General features: G+C 36.1%; 1 protein-coding gene across 1 annotated transcript in view; it reads left to right on the top strand.

Annotated features, from left to right (window-relative positions):
* Positions 1–16802, top strand: part of ASXL3 (ASXL transcriptional regulator 3) — a 101446-nt gene that overhangs the window by 52014 nt on the left and 32630 nt on the right. Inside the window, exons 7-9 of the mRNA XM_062570412.1 lie at positions 2164–2281; positions 3188–3307; positions 7298–7461. Coding sequence (XP_062426396.1) covers positions 2164–2281; positions 3188–3307; positions 7298–7461 — 402 coding nt within the window. The remainder of the gene's footprint in view (positions 1–2163; positions 2282–3187; positions 3308–7297; positions 7462–16802) is intronic.

Genomic DNA, 16802 nt, shown 5'->3' with positions numbered 1-16802 from the left:
GTGCTTCAGGTCCACCACATGTGGCCCTTCTGTAACTTGGAAAAAGGTAAGTGGTTCACCTGACAATGTACCTCTGCCCTCGCTCCAGCAGAGAGCGTGTGAGGAATGCATACCTAAGATGCAGAAACACTGACTACCTGTTGTTGAGGGTACACCAGTTCTGACCTGCATTCGTGGCAGTAGAGTCTGAAGCACTGATAATCAACTGTGAAGCTTTTCAAAGAGCTCACCTTTGTTGCAGTGGCTGTATAGATCACCAAAATGGTATTTCCATAAGATGCTGGCAACAAAGTTATGACCTCTCGTGGGGCTGGAGTGGTCTTGAGAAGCCGCTTTCTAGAAAGAGGCTAAATTTTAGACCGAGAGAACGTGGGGCATCATTTGGGCACCTACTCATTTGTCTGGGAGGGATAGCGCTCAGGATTTGTATTTCGGCTCTTTGCAGTTCATCATGCAGATCAGGCTGTGCAGCACAGCAGCACAATGTCTGGGTTGTGGTTGCATGGGCATACTGATACCACACAGCTTGCCTCTCTTTTCAGTTAATTTTTAATGGACTATTTGTTACTGTTGCCTTACTATTGAATAAAGGTAACCTGGTTTGACGCTTAACTTGGCAGGACTGTGCACTGAGCAACATTTTTGGTAATTTGGGGTACTATTTGAGAAATTTTAGTGTTTTGGAATTTTGTGCCCACAAGTTTGACTGTCATTTCCCAAAAGCAATATGAAATTTCCATCTCAAAAATGAATGAAATGCAGGTTGTTTTTCATTGCTTTGTGCTTGCTGCTTTGGTTACGTGCAGATCTGATCAGCCTCTTCTCTGGGTTTGATTTCAAATGTTGTAATTTGCTTTTTATTGCACAGTGTTTATGTGTCTTTTAAGAAGTGTACTGTAAAAGGGGTTAATTGATGAAATAGCTTTTGTGTGGCTTGCTGTATTTTATATTGTAAAGTGTGTTATTTAGAAAAATAGAGTGATATCGATTTATTTTTTCCAGAGGGTTTTTTTGACTTAGCTATGTGAACATTTTGGAAAGATATTACAGATTAATTGAAGTTACCAACTAAAACTTGTAAGTCACTGGCCATTCATACTCATAAAACTACAGGGATCTTTCATATCAAATACGTTCCTTATTGGTATAGTACCGCTTTAATAAATCCCCCTAAAGACCGTTACACAAATCATAGCTATAAAAAGAGAGTGTATAGTAAGATTAGAGAAAAATAGACAGGAGGATGTAAGAGATCAGTATTAAGCCCAACCCATTCTGATTTGTTCCAGAGTTTTAATGCTTGCAAATTTATTAATTGGCAAGTATTCATATTTGTATATCTTAAGATTTTTGAATCAGGTATCATTTTCCATATAAAACAGTCTACCAGGTATTTACTATTTCTAAGCTTTAAATATTTTGCATTACATTATCAGCCTGTATTCAATCTATTTATGAAACACAAAGCATTCCCATTTGTAGAGCTTTATTTTTGTATCATTTTTCCCCAGATTTGCCAGAACACCATCATGTTCGTGTTCTGAAGGTTAATGCCCAAAGTCAAGCAGACAGAAGCCAAGTGCTGCAAGGTTTCCAAGATTAGGACTGATTCCCTTCACAAAAATAAATGATTCCTGCCATGTTCAGTGATTTTGTGCAGCACTACTCACGACTGAGTGAGTGCATCAATACTGTAGTCCTTACATGCTGTACATACTGATGACACTCTGTGTTAACTTGATTGACTGAGCAGTATACTGGAGAGGATGCACCTGCAAGAGATATGCAGACATATATTTTTATTCTGGTTTTGAAACATTTATTTTACATTTCTTTTTACTTGGAAGTCTTAGTTGCAAATTCCATGGGTTGTCATGTTGTGCTGCTAAGGTAGAGCAAACAGTTATATGCTGCTTTGTTGTCAAAACTGTATTGGAAAATGATCTAAGGTGCATCTTCTTTCTCTTTATAACCAAAAGCCTGATTTTATATTTTAAAGGAAAATGACATAAAGGGGACGAGTGTGAAGTCTGGCAAATCAGTGGCTATGTAAATTATACTTATTTTAAGAGATTAAGTTTAATGGTAGAGAAATGTCTCATGCAGTTCATTTATAAGCAGTATTTTTTGTTACATTTTTATGTTTTGTTATCATTTTTGTAGGCTTTAAGACAACAGCAGAAAAGAAGAAATGGAGTCTCAATGATGGTAAACAAGACTGTTCCTCGTGTTGTTTTGACACCATTAAAGGTGTCTGATGAGCAGTCGGATTCACCTTCAGGTAAACAGCTAAAGGACCGTTTGAAAAATCAGTTCTAGTCACAGAGCCTTCCTGTGAATCAGATATGCAGCAGAGAGAATTTGGAACTGCTGAAAATAATAATTCCATGGTGGCTTTGTTTATCATCCTTATTTTCTTATCAAATCTGGTGACTCAAGGATGGAGATTTTTCTTTAATTTTAATGAAGAACTGAAGACATAATAAAGTGACAATTGATAGTAGCAGCAGCTTTAAAGGAATGCAAAGTAACATTTTGTTGGGCTCTGAAACTCTAATAGAGGACCACATGCTGGTATTCAGTGCCATAAAAAGAGCAGGAAAAAAGGCAAGCTTTTCTATGAGTGTGAATTTGTCTCAATTCTGTGTTGCAGTACTGGGATTCTTTTGTTAGCTTTTCTTGTTCTGGTACTATTCTTACCACCACAGCATAACCCTTTGAACCTTTAGTTCTGATTGTTAAGTTGCTGCATTTTAAGAGATTCCTACATCTGTATTTAACACAGATTGACAATTGGGTTTCCAGGCATCTCTCTCTTATGAAAGTTATTTCACAAAGAAATACTCTTTTTTTTCTCCTTTAGATTGCTTCAGTGCCCCCATAACTTAGTGTTTAAATTATTTTTAAAGATATCTCGTGGGCATTATAGGAAAACATTATTTTTATTAGATCAGTGAACATTTTTATTGACTGCAATGTTCAGTAAACTTTAGGTTTCACAGCTTAATTGATTTATTGAGCTTTTACTTCCATTTCCTCTGGCGATGAGGAATTAAATTGTAACCAGAAAATTGTGACTTTTCAGCCAGTAGATGTCAATTTTTTAATAATCCTCTTTGTTTTGTTTACAGTAGGGGGAGGATTGGAAGTACATCAGTTTCACATTTTGGATTTTTTTTTTCCTAAGGATCTGAATCTAAAAATGGTGAAGCAGACGGTTCTGATAAAGAGATGAAAAATGGGCAAAAATCTCCAACTGGAAAACAAACAAGCCAGCACTTAAAAAGGTTAAAAAAATCTGGTTTAGGTGAGTAAAATTAAAATAACAATCTTATTTTTTATTGCAATATTGATATTTTTATAAACTCTGTGTCTTTTCAGAAGTTTTATTTTGCTGGCTTATGTGTGGCCTTCTCAAACTCAGGAGCTGGCTCTTTCTTCAGAAAGCATCTTTCTTTCTGTCTTGCAAAATCCATAGGGTTTACTTTCCCAGGGTGCTTTTCTGTCATTGCTTTTTAAAGTTTGACAGACCTAAGTTCCTGTAGCCAGATTAGTCATTTAGCAGTTAGCTTCTGATTGCTTCATTATGCTATTGTTTTAAACTAGCAAATATTCTTTCTTCCTGTTATGTATATTTTTATTCCCAAAGAGGATAACATATTTTCTTACGTATGTGTTGTATCTCATCACCCTTTTTACTTTGTTTACATTACTCCATGTCATACTGAGTACTGACATTATCATTTTTGGTTCATTTTCTTTGTTTGGCTTGTTTCTTCAAATGTATCCTTAATTATTTTGAAGCTTTCTCTCTAGAGATGTAAAATAAAATTTATGGTTTTTTTATTTTCCACATTTTTCAGCAAGATTCATGGATGATAATCTGTAATTAATAACAAATTTTCTCTGAAGAGATGATAAGAGTAAATTCTTAATAGCTCCATGTGTTATGCCGATTTTCTTGCTCTGCATGGAATATAATTGGAAATCTTCCCTCAGGAATAGAAAATGTAGTGTTCACTCAGACTCTTGTCTCAGCTAAGCAAAGCAGAATAATTATATAACTATTTCTTTATCTTTACAAAGGAATTTTTGCATTCAGCAGACTGCTGAATCATTTAGAGAAATATTTCACAATGTGACCAAGCTGGAAAAATTAGCAAAAAATATTTTGTAGTGATTGGATATCCCTAAAAATTACTTAACATCTTTCTCTGTGGTGGTAAGATTTTTTTCTCTTTAGTAGTGGCCTGACCATGTCATATATTTTACATAACAATTCTGTAAAATAAATTGAAGACACTTTATTTGCTAAATACATAGCTTGTTTTAAAATCTGCTATAACCAGTTTCTGGTGAACTGTTCCATTCAAGCTTTATTATTTTCCAGCCTCTCATATGTAATCTTTCTACGGATTGTCCATCAGTCTCTGAGAGACAGCTACTATTCTGTGTTAATCAAATGACATTATCCAAACCGGAAAATATTCCTTCAGTGTTACAGCTTCTGTCATGCAAAGATGAGTCCAATTCTAGATGATTTCCTGTAACTTTTCTCTTGCTTTGATTGAGATACATATTTTGTTATATCCATTCTTCCCCATGCTTCGATATCTCATCAACTTTAGGCCTCTGATACCATATATAGAGCAGATGCATTAGATATTTTGTATATTTTTGAAGAAATGATACCCCAGCCTTTTGGGGCACCATCAGGACTTGGATGACTGGAGATTTGTTTAAGGTTTAAATGTCTCTGTTGTGTACCTGCTGAAATGCTTGCTTTAGGACATAGTACTCGTGGAGATACTAACAGAACAGTTGTTGAGCATCCTTGAGAATTGATCCGGGATCCGTAAGTCAGTTCCATTGTTTAATTATCTGAGACCTGCAGCAAAGGTCCTAAAACTGCAACTAATATGTGCCTTAGAAAGGGTACAGGGGACAGAATTTGCTGTTCTTCTGAAGAGATTTTGGGTTTTTTTTAAGTATAGCTATTATATGCAGCCTCAGTGAGCTACTGGCCTATTATCCTGGGAAGAGTATACATTATTTCTCAAGCAGTTTCCTCCACAGGAAATTCTTCTGTAGTAGCCTGTAGTACTGGTAGGAGGTCAAATAAATCAGCAAATGTGTAAGTTAGGCTCATAGAATTAGACATGAGTTTCTGATATTGTCTTGGGCTCTTCACATTATCAAGATACCTCCCACTAAAAGACGTTACTGACTGTAGTCTCACATTTTGTTTTATTTTTGAATATCTGGATGTTATGTGCAAAATGTTTTTATTTCCACAGAGTGTGATGTATTAGTTGGGTAAAAAATGTCACTTGAATTTGGAGTCACCTAGATGATGAGGGTTTGTATTCTGCATTGATTAAAGAAAGGAATATATATATGTATATGCATTAGAATTAGATACATCATACTACTTGTGTTACACTTGGGGATTGTGTTCTTTCTGCATTTATATTTAGTGGGTGGAACAGATGGTGAGGACAGTTTATTGTGATGTACTCATTAAAATGAGCACTTCTTCCACACAATTGTCCTTTATAGTAGTGCATTCATTTGTTTGTAGTGGAGTCTTTGCCATATTGAAATATAGTATGTTGGAAATATATGATGGAAAAGGTTATATTTTGCTGAATGCAACGTAATCCTTGTCTCATTCGGTTAGTACTGTCTGCTAAAAGTAGCAAGAAATTGCAGGAATGTTTCTAGAAAGCTGTGACTGAGAGGGAGCTTGCAAAATTGACAAATTTGATGCAGTTTCTTTCATTTGTATGTTTTGTGGGATGTCATAACCTTTCAGGGAAGACCACACTACAGCCTACTACGAAATCTAAAACATAGTTCCGTTATTTTTGTTCATGTTACTGTCAAGTATTTTGTAGTATTTGAGGAGTCCTTATTAGCAGTATACCCAAACTCCTCTATTTGCAAAATGTATCTGTTCTTCTTGAATCAGTTTGAAATTTGCTGAAAGATTCAGTGGGAATGCCAAGTATATCAATTCATAGAGGTAGAATATTTTATCCAATTGCTTTGTTAGAGATTCGGCAGGAGTTTGTACAGACCAAAACCTGGAGGGATTAGAACTTTTCAGGTTGTCTCTGAAACCTGTATCACTGACTTCTTCTGTTTTCAGACTGTGGATGCAGTATTATAATTTGTTAAGACTGGAAGGAACAAAGGATTGTAACAGCATGTATATACCCTGGAGCAGGGAGCAGAAGTTGATTGCTTTTTAAGGGGCTTTTAAAAGTATTTTTTAAATATTATCATAGAAATAATAAAAAAATGGAGCCAGAAGGGACCTCCAGTGGTCATCCAGACTGTTTGTCAGTCCTAAGGCAAGATCAATTATACATCTGTTATTCCTGACAGATATTTGTCTAACCTATTCTTAAAGATTTCCAGTGATGAAGACTAATGCCTCCCTAGGTGATCTAGTCCAGTATTCCCTTTTTCTAGGTAGTTGAAAGCTTTCTTTTTCCAGTATCTAACACAAGTATTTATTGCTGTTTAGGAGTTTTCCTATTCACTGTGGACAGTCAGATTACATTGCTATTTACCACTGTGCATCAACCTTCTGTGAATTTTTCCTTGCCCCTCCTGAGTCGTCTTTATTTTAAGCATATCCAGTTTTATAATTTTTCTCACAGACAATGTTTCCTAGAGCTCTAATAATTCTTGCTGCTGTCTTCCATGTGTTGATCATTTTAGATCATAGATTTTTATGCAAATTCAGAAAAATACATGTTTTCAAACAAATTTATACATTAAATATTCTCATCTCTGTGATCACTGTCTATTCAAACAGGTAGTTCTTAGCAGGTGCTATGTAACAAGCTAGGTAGGCTATAGTGCACTGCAGATGCAGAACACAAAAGAGTCTGTGTAATGATTCATTTCCACCAGCCTCATCAAGCAGCCTTTTGCTTAGAAATAGATGCTTACAATTATGTTGATGAAATGACAGGAAGATTTTCTTCTGCTGCTGAGTTGGGAAGCTGAGTTGAGAGAAACTTACTTCCAGCTCTTGAGCTGGAAGTAAGAATATGTCAGTTACGATGTTGAAGGAATGCGGATCCTGTAAAAGCTCCAAAGCTCAAATACAGGGAATATAAAATAATCTGTTAGAATCCTAGAAAAGGCTATATTCCCATTCTCAGAGTACTATTTCTCTGGAGCTTATTGTATTATACAAAAAATACAAAATATTAAAATAACTATTGCTCCTATTCTCTTCCTTTATTTATGTTTAAAGTCACCTTTTGTTTATTTTTTCCAGGACATTTGAAATGGACCAAAGCTGAGGATATTGACATAGAAACACCAGGATCTATTCTAGTGAACACTAACCTGAGGGCTTTAATAAATAAACATACCTTTGCTTCTTTACCTCAGCATTTTCAACAATACCTCCTGCTTTTGCTTCCAGAGGTAGACAGGCAGGTAAGTAGAAACTATATTTATTTCTGTACTTAATGAGACTTTTTAACAGTGTGTTTACATAGGCTGACTTCTTTGACTTGCAGTTTTTCTAAAAAAAATAGGAAGAAAACATCTGTGGTTTCTTAAGTAAAGCTCTCAGAGGTAGAATGACTGTAAAATTTGTCTTTGTCTTGACCAGCTCCTGCTTCCTTGTGGCCTTTGTCTCTTCTCCGTTCTTTCTGAAAAGTGTGCAGCTCCGTGATTTGTCATACTGGCAACTGGCCAGCAAACTGTCCTAACTTGCTGAATCTCTTAATCAGTTTCTCTACATACAGTGTTGAAGATAAACTTCAAAATTCTCATCTTCAAGCTTTACTTACATAGATTCTCCTTTCATCTGTTGTCTTCCTGGGCAGTCCACAAGTACTGTCCAAATCAATATTAGTTCTTTTGGCTTTTTCTCTTTCTCCCCTTTTATGTATGCCTGCCTATGTATTTACTGAGATCCAGTGCACTGAGTTCATTCACTCATAACTTTTGTAAGGAACTTCCTGTGCAAAGCTCGTAAATGTAGACTCATATTGCTAGTTAATCAGCTCAGTTGAGGAAAATGATTCTGAGAGTGGCAAGGTAGAAATAAAAGTATTAAATTCAATTTTATCCTGTTTCCAGCAATGTTTAGTCCTTTCTGCATTTATTGTTTCTATCCTCCTTAGAGCAAGAAAAGTCTCTCTGACATGTCTAGCAGTTAAAATAGCGAAGAAGGTCCAAAACACTTTCATTTACACCTCTGTCTGACTTCAGGATGTACATAATCTCATTATTTCAGTGGAGGCTACTCATGTACTTAATTCTAACACGTTCTTAAGCACCTTGCCCAATTAAGGCATTTCATTTTATGCAGATGGCCAGTATCTCTCTTTCTGTGTATTATCTCGAGGATGCAGGTCTCTTAAATGTCTATATCTTAGATCAGTCTATCGAATGCCATGGTTTTATCTTAAAAAATCCACAAAAAAGTCAGGAGAAAGCAGAGAAAAATGTCTGATAGGTAAAATCGTATTTTCTCTCCACTATTCATGGTTTATATTGTAAATGTAGTGGCCTTATTTAAAAGTTTATTATTTTAAAGGTAACAGAACATTAGCATCTCTGGAACTAACAAGCCATTTCTCCTTCCTATTAGAGGTCTTAAAGCAGAGTTCTTGGCAAGAAAATCAAGACATCTGTTGAATTTAATCGTAACTCACTAGTTAAAAGCAACACATTTCTTTCTAATTACTATATCAGAAAATGTTCACGTAATACATACATCTGAAGTGTTATTTCAACAGTGCAGCACTACATAATTGAACACTACTATTTCCCAAGAGAACTAGTCACAAAAAAGTGGTTGTCAGAAGGCATTTTCAGGCATCTTTATTCTTCTTATGGTTTTCTGTGGGTTTGTATAGCATACCATGTTTTTACTTGCACTTGTATGGCAGGAGTCTCCATACATCTCTGGAGGATTAATGGAAGTGTTAGTCTTCTATATGTGATAGTTTGGGGATTATTTTCTAGTGCTGAGTAAAATAGCAATAAACAGCCCCTAATTCTTACTTTGCAGAAGTCATAATAGTGAAAGAATTGCACTTGTTTTTTGACATTTGCGAATACGTCCCTTGTTGTGTCTAAAGAGCAGCACCTCAGATAACGAAGTGGTGAAAACAAATGACCTGCTGCGCTTTTTCTTCCTGCAGTAAGTGGAAGACACCATTGTAGTGTTCAAGAATCAAGTGAGGAAGAGAGAATTCCAGGCAGGAAGTTCATGTGAGAGTCCATGGTATTAGTCACTCTTCCTGGACTAGGAAAGGGTTTCTTTGTCTGTTTTTATTTGAACTAAGTAGAATATAAGGCAAGCAAACGTGGGGTGTTCTTTGACTTAGCTGCCCATCTCTGAGGGTTCTGTTTTGTTGTTTTATTTAATATTTTCCATGGTTTGTCTGAAAACTCCTACTCTTGCAGCTCTGAGGTGTTTCTTCTCTGTGTGCTGCTCTGCAGGTGGCTGCTGCCATCTTCCCCAGAGAAAGCTGCATTTCTGTATTGTCATATGAATATAGTATGTGAAGTACTGTAATGAATGGTGCTATAAAAATGTAATAGAGTTATGCTATTTGTGTGTATATATAGTGATCTGTGAAATAAATTACTAATGAAGTGCAGTCTCATTTAGGCTTTATTACTGCTGCACACAGAACAACCCTATGATGAATGATCTTTTGTCATTTCTGTCATAAACACCATTTTTCTGGGTGGTGTAACTCCTCCTCCTTAAATCGTACTGAGCTGAAGCTTGTCATGCATATGTCAGTTTGAATAAGCATTTTTAGAAACCATTAGTTAAGGGAGTTGAGGCTTTCCTTATATTTTGTTCATGTTAAATATAAATAATTAACGTCTCGCTTAACCTTGGTTACTAATATGCTCAGAAAATGTTCAGGAGCTTCACAGGAAGTGTTTTCTGTTTTTTCTTTTATTTTTAAGTTTTACAGTTGCTATCGGGGAGTCATGGGAGCCCCTTATGGGTACATGGAACAAAGGCTTAGGAAAGATGTCCCAAGATGCAAAAAGTTGGGATCACTTCTGCTGATGTTGATAATATCCTTTTTCCTACTCCAACTAGCTGAGTTCATTTTTTCCTTAGGAAAAGATTTATATCATCAGCTATTAATGGTTGAAATTGATTTCAACTTGCATAGTAGTTTAAATTTTATTTCAGTAGCAATATGTAATTCTGTGCATTCAAAATGCCTGTGAAACAAATAGGGCAAGCTGGCAGTTAAAGACAGTTGTTTCCTCAGGGATTTTATTTACTTTCATTAGTGTTCAGAATGAAATACTATGTGGACGTTGTTCAGCGAATAGAAACCATGACCCAGATTTGCCTATTCAGCAGGGTGCTCCAACATTTTGGATCAGTGGAAACTGGGAACCTCATGTCTAGAATCTGAACATCCATATTTTCAGCTCTTTTTCAACCTAATGGATTTAAAGACTCAAAAACCTTAATGCTCTGCTGCTGTGGGAGCCTGTTAGGAGATTCCCCAGGAGAGCTAGATGACCTAGCTGACAATAAAGAAAGCATGTAGGTATCGAAACTCTATGGAAAGCAAGGCACAAAAGATTTCAACTGTCACAAACCCAGCAAAGAATTTTTTTTTTCTGTCAACTCTAATCAGAATATCTGTAGCTGAAGAACAATGGATTTTGATCAGAGAAACCTACTTTTGATATTGATACATCAAGCTGATGATTATAACAGAAGCCTTACTAACAATGCAAATACTCATCTCCAAAGCAGGAAGTTTCTGTCTGTATCCTACTGTTATAGTGCATCTGCTATTGCTATAGTGCATCAGAATCTCTTTGAGCTGAGTTTTAATTAAACAATGAAAATTGTGCAAGGATAGGTTAACAAGGTCTATATGACTGGTTGCTGAAAAAGAGTGGTAGCTGGCAGTACCTTGTTTGCTCCGGCTTTCCTTGTTGCTGCTGTTGAGGCAGTTAAATTCCTGCTATTAAAACTAGGGAAAGCAGAAAAGGATGGGAAATATGCCTGTTTAGTAAAACTTCTCTAAGAACAGAAATACTGCTTCATCTGCTTTATAATAGAACAGTCCTTTATTCTCAGAGACCTAAAAAAATAGTCTTTCCTGATGGCTCTTAAAAAGTGCAGCTTTCCAGAATCTGCAAATGCTTAACTACTTTCTGATCTTTCAGAGTTTAACTTTCCTTCCTGTATATTCTCTTGCAGTGGTATTGAGTTCTTCTGAGCCTCTTACAGTTTACAGCTGCCCTGCCCTTTTTACCTAGGATGGGAGTTTCCTCCTGCAAATATAGTCACAAAGGATCCCAAGGCCTCCTGAGACCTGTGTGTCAATTTGCCATACTTGACAAATAAAAGCATTTAAAACAATAGATGATGTCCACCTAAAATTGTATCCTGTCTTAACTTTACTTATGTGATGGAATAAATTTTAGAAATCTTGTATTTTTCTTCCCTGAGTCAACCTACAATTTATAGATAATCAAGATAGTTATTTAAATATAGAATTCTAAATTTAAATATTCTTTAAAAAATACTTAGGCTGTATAATGTTCCAGAAGTGCCTGTGAATATTAGGGTTCATAACAAACTAATCTACTAGATGCAGAAACATAATTTGTAAATCAAAGGACTCTTAAAAGAATCAAAACCTACCCTAATCTCTTTGCTTCTAAGTCATTGAATCCCCAAATAATACCCATCTTTTGGATCGGTATTGTTATTGTAATATAACTTTACAACATCCCGTCATGTTAAGATCAGCTCTGCATTGTGGTATGTTTAGGTTCTGTGTTTCTGTCTTGGCCTACTCAGTTTTGGTTGATGATGACACTTCCATGTTGATTAAATCTCCATGCAAAGATATCTGCTGACCCTTTGTCAAAAGTGCACACATTGATGTCAGTTAGGTATTTCATTTATTATATTTAAAACAATTGGAAGTAATTTTTAGGAAGTGATCTACAGAATTCCATTTCAAAAACTCTTTGCTTTTGCTTGCAAAAGATACCCTTTGTTTTGATATGCCCAAATTACTCATACTCCTGGGTATATCAGTTTGAGGTCCTCAGTGGAGAGAAGGCAATGAATGAGACAAACTGTTATACTTGCACATAACAAGAAGGGTCAGTCATCTCCCACCCTGACATTTAGTATTTACTTTACTATTTGTGTACAAAAGAATAAAATAAATACTATTTAGTGTATATTTTCCTCTATGAAATTGATGTTGAAAGAGGGTAAGTGAAGCTTTCTTTTCACAGTTCTTTCCCTCTGGCAATATAACCACCTTCATGTTTGCTCTCTACTTCATCTGTACTTTAGGGTGATACTGCCATTGGACTTTTCCAGCATTTTCTTTGGAAGACATCAAACTGTGCAAAAATTATTCTGTGCATATTATTAGCTCCCAAGTTTGTTTTGCATTTCTCTCTATGGAATTACTGTGCTGTTAATAGCTAAATGGTATAGCTATTATAGCTAATGATAGCTATACCTTGTCTTACTTTAGTTGCCTTTCCTGCTAATACTCCAACCTTTTAATTGTGCTTTTCAAAGCAACTGACTGGGTTTTCTGTTATTTACTTTAATATTCATGTAAACTTTTGAGTTTTACTCTGAAATAATTTTAAGGTTATGACAAAAGCACTCAGAGGAGAACATTTAAAGTAGATTGAATGTAACATATGTCTTCTGCACCTAAGCACAACTAGGTATATTAAAAAAGCTGTTAAATTGGCACCCCTGTGTGTGTAGTAATTGAAGGTCATTATATGCCACATTTCTCCCTTTAGCTGACATGTTTTCTTTGGTTTTATTGGTTAGTGTGGGTTGTGTAACATTGTTATAATGTGCTTTGTTTGTACAGCTTTCTGGATTGTTTTAAAGTAAGTGTCTTTAGACTAGATGGATGAAGAAATACTTTCTTCTCAGTGAGACTTTGGGGCTCTACATCGTGAATTCTGCCAGTCAGAAGTGTTTGGAAAGGTTACTACCCTCAACTAGTAGTCTCCGAGTCTGGAAGGACTACTACACTCTGTCCTTGAGCTGCAAGTTACTACCTTTTTACCAGACTCAGCTCTATGGATGATATGGCTGCACATTTCACTGTTGTGTGTATTAATAAACACACATCAGTTTTGCTTCACATGAATTGAAGGCTAAAGGTTCTTAATTCGTAATTGTTGGTGGTGTTACCTAAAGGAATTCTAAAGTCTTTCAGCCTTCCTAATGCAGTCTGCTAGGGATCATTGCAAATACACTGCAATCTGGCTGCTGTGATTGATGGAATTCATGCTTCCTTCCATGTTTGCAGTAGTGCTTAGAGGTCCTCCTTGGTGTCAATACTACTATATGTGTAAAGAGAAAGTTTTACATTTTTGAAAAGCATCTTGTTTTGGCATTTCTGCAACCTTGGTCACTGTAGTTCAGAAGTGTGAACTGGTATTTTTCACCATACAGCATTCATGCTGTGCAAGCTCTTGTGTCATTTCTAAAGCCCTTGCTACAGTCTCTTGTCATATGTATAACGTCTCACCTTTACAAACAAGCATTGCAAAGGTGTTAACAAAGCTATTGCAGTTGCACTGGTGTGCAGCAAGGCTCAACTTAGTTGTAACCTCTAGTGGGACACAGCAATGACGCTGTGCCAGCTGAAAGCTGTGAATCCAGGAGCTGTGGCTGTCTCTCCAGCATCCTTTGTAAGTGTTTCTGGTGTGAGACAGGCCCTGTACTCATGGTTGTTCCCCTGATGTGAACTAGTGAAGCTTTTGTTCTTCTATCCTTCACTCCATACAAATTCTATAAAGTGTACTGCATGGCTTTTACTCCCCTCCCCCCCACCCCAAAGGGATATGTGTATTCAATACAAGTTCCATTTACATTGGATAGAATATGAGTGCTTTAAAAACAGAAAAGAATTCTTCACCACCAGTGGGAAAGTACTTGTACAAATGCACTTTTAAAAGACTCTGTGCTAAGAAGTGTGTTATGAGAGTATAACTAATATGTGGGTCGTAACAGTAACGTATATGGACACAAGGGATTGGCATTCTTCAAATTGTGTGTCTATTAAGGATGTGTGGCAGTACAGTAAGGTATAGTGTTTCAATTGTTCCTTGCTAGTAAAGTAATAATAATTAAGTGGTAAGACCTGGTCTGCAGTGCCTCCAGTGTCACCAGTGCAGGGCTGCACTGGAATTAAATAGAGGACAGAATATTCCTAGAATTCAGAATTAAAAGATAGCCCAGGACTTAAATATATGATGTTGGATGTAGGTGATGGGAAAAGTGAGCAAGCTGAAGTGATCTATCCATCACTTGTTCTCTGTCTCTCTCTCTTTTTCTCTCTGTTGTTATCACTCTACCTCCTTCTGTATCATAAATATGGAATGAAATAATAAGATTAGTAGAAAATTGTCAAACATGGCATTTGCATGGTATTTTTTAGTACTTCGGACTTGATTAAAGAAAAGGGGGGGAAATTAGTAGGTTTTTAACCCATTTATTTCAGAAGATGACTCTTCTTTGTCTTGGAATTTCCTGAGCTCAAAGTTTCTTTAGCATGTTTTTTCTTAAGGCATACCGTCATTTTTTGTTTAGGAAGGCAATGCTTTCAAATGGCTAGAGAAAAGGGATAGGACACAATATTTTCATTTCTGCCACTCATCACAAATAACTGACTAATTTTAGATGATTACCTGTAACATCCCCTCACCTCCTGTTTCTCACGGTCAAAGACATATACATTTTGTTTTATCAGAAGGTAAGTTAATAGACTCTGGCTTACATTTGTCTTTCTGTACCTTCCCCAACTTGTGAGCATTGCTGGACAATTTAATAATTTTTTACTGTCACAAAATCACCAACCTCTTTTTCTAACAAAGTTTCATACATGCTTGCCTTGATCACAACCTATAGATGTTTCTCTATTCAATTTTTTTCCTTTGGCTTTTATAGCTTTATTTGTAGTTTGTTACGTGTTCTGACATGCTTTGGTTTGGTACTTGTGTGATGAATGCAATAGAAAAACAAATTTTAGTTGCAATTTCTCTAACCTGAATGCAATTGGAAGATATTGTTTGCTGAACTTTCTGGTTTTTGTTATATTTTATTTGGTTTTTTGCTTTACATTTCCATTTTGACAGGTTTTTTTATTCTTTAAATTTTTCATTTAATTTTTTGCATCTCAGCTCACAAAGATTGGATTCTATTACTGTTGTTGACACTACAGTGTATTGGAATGAATATAGCCATCCCACTTGTCTTCTTGATTTAGACAAGGTCTAAGTTAACAAGTCACATTTCATTTTGAAAACATATGTTTGCAATTCTTCAGTCTTACTCGGCATATTTCCTGCTTTTGGGGAGAAGGAAAAAGTCTTTGTTTCTTTCTTTAAAGATTCTTCTTCCTTTTCTTCTCTTCCTCTCTGAAGCAAATATTCTGGCAGTAGTAGATTTTATTTGTATGGATCAATTAAATCAGGAGTAATTAAAGATAGCCATATTCTGGGTCAGGTTATACTGTATTGCTAGAAGATGAGAGCTACAGAATAGCGATTGTACTGAGTGAACAATAGCAGTAAGTTGTTTTACACCGAAATTGCTGAGAGACATAATTTAAATAGGTATTTTCCCTTGTTAGCTACCTTAAGTACAAAGTTGAGGTGGCTGAATTTGTGGGCAAAATAATTCTGAGAGCAGTCCGTAAATCAGATGCGTGTATTGCTGTATCCCTTTGTGTGGACATTTCTGTCTTATCATTCTTTTACTTCTGAGCTTTAGTACAGTCTGTTTTATATCGCAGGTCCTCATCAGCTGCATCTTCTCAGAAGCAATTTTCTTATACTCCTGTTTTCCTACTTTAAACTCAGAACCTCTTTCATTGTCATCATCTTTAAATACATGGAAACTGTTTTAGAAAGGAGAGATTTTTCTTCAAAGTTACAGTACTGTGTGTAAATGTGTACATGTATTTTTGTGTTTGAGATGAGTCTCTAAATGTTCTTTATCTTCAGGCAAAGAAGCAGTTGCTATCCTTTTGTCTCTGTGTTTTTGGCAAGTCCTAACTGGTTTTAAAAATGCACTGCAGCTCCAACTGCATTACTTCTCTCACATTCTTATCATCTGTGTCCTCAAGATCTGAAATATGTGTTTTGTACTAAACTTGGTGATTTTAAACTTCTTTACTATTCTTCCCCACCCTTTTTTTTCCTCATCTACTATACTCTGCTTTTCTTTCCACCTATTTCTCTTTGCTTTCTTCGTATTTATTAAACTATCATTGAAGGTTTACCTTTCTTCAGGAAAGATGGACAGGAAAGACAAACGGGGTGGGAGGGTTGCCTTTTATGGGAAGTAGCAGCTTATATGTATGGAGCTCTTCTGTGGGGTAGACAACAGTCTCATTGAGAGGTTGTGGGTCAGGATCAGAGGAGAGGCCTTTGACATTGGTGACATTGTGAGAATTTGTTACAGACCACCTGATCAGGATGAGGAAATGGACAGAGTCTCTTTTAAACAATTTGAGGAAGTCCTGGTTCTTATGGGGAACTTTAACCTCTGTTGTATCTGCTGGAAGGACAGCATGGTGGGATGCAAACAGGGAGATTTCTGGAGAGTGTCAGGAATAACTTCTGGAGACTGGTAATGGATGGACCAACTGGGGGTGATGCACAGCTGGATCTGCTATTTACTGAGATGGAAGAATTGATTGGACTTGTGATAACCAACAGTCTTGCTAACCTTGGCTATGAAATAGTGGAGTTCAAGATTC

The sequence above is a fragment of the Rhea pennata genome, chromosome 2 (genome assembly GCF_028389875.1).
Source record: "Rhea pennata isolate bPtePen1 chromosome 2, bPtePen1.pri, whole genome shotgun sequence".
Lineage (NCBI taxonomy): Eukaryota > Metazoa > Chordata > Aves > Rheiformes > Rheidae > Rhea > Rhea pennata.
The sequence above is the reverse complement of the archived record's forward strand: the minus strand, read 5'-3'. Positions and strand labels throughout refer to the sequence as shown.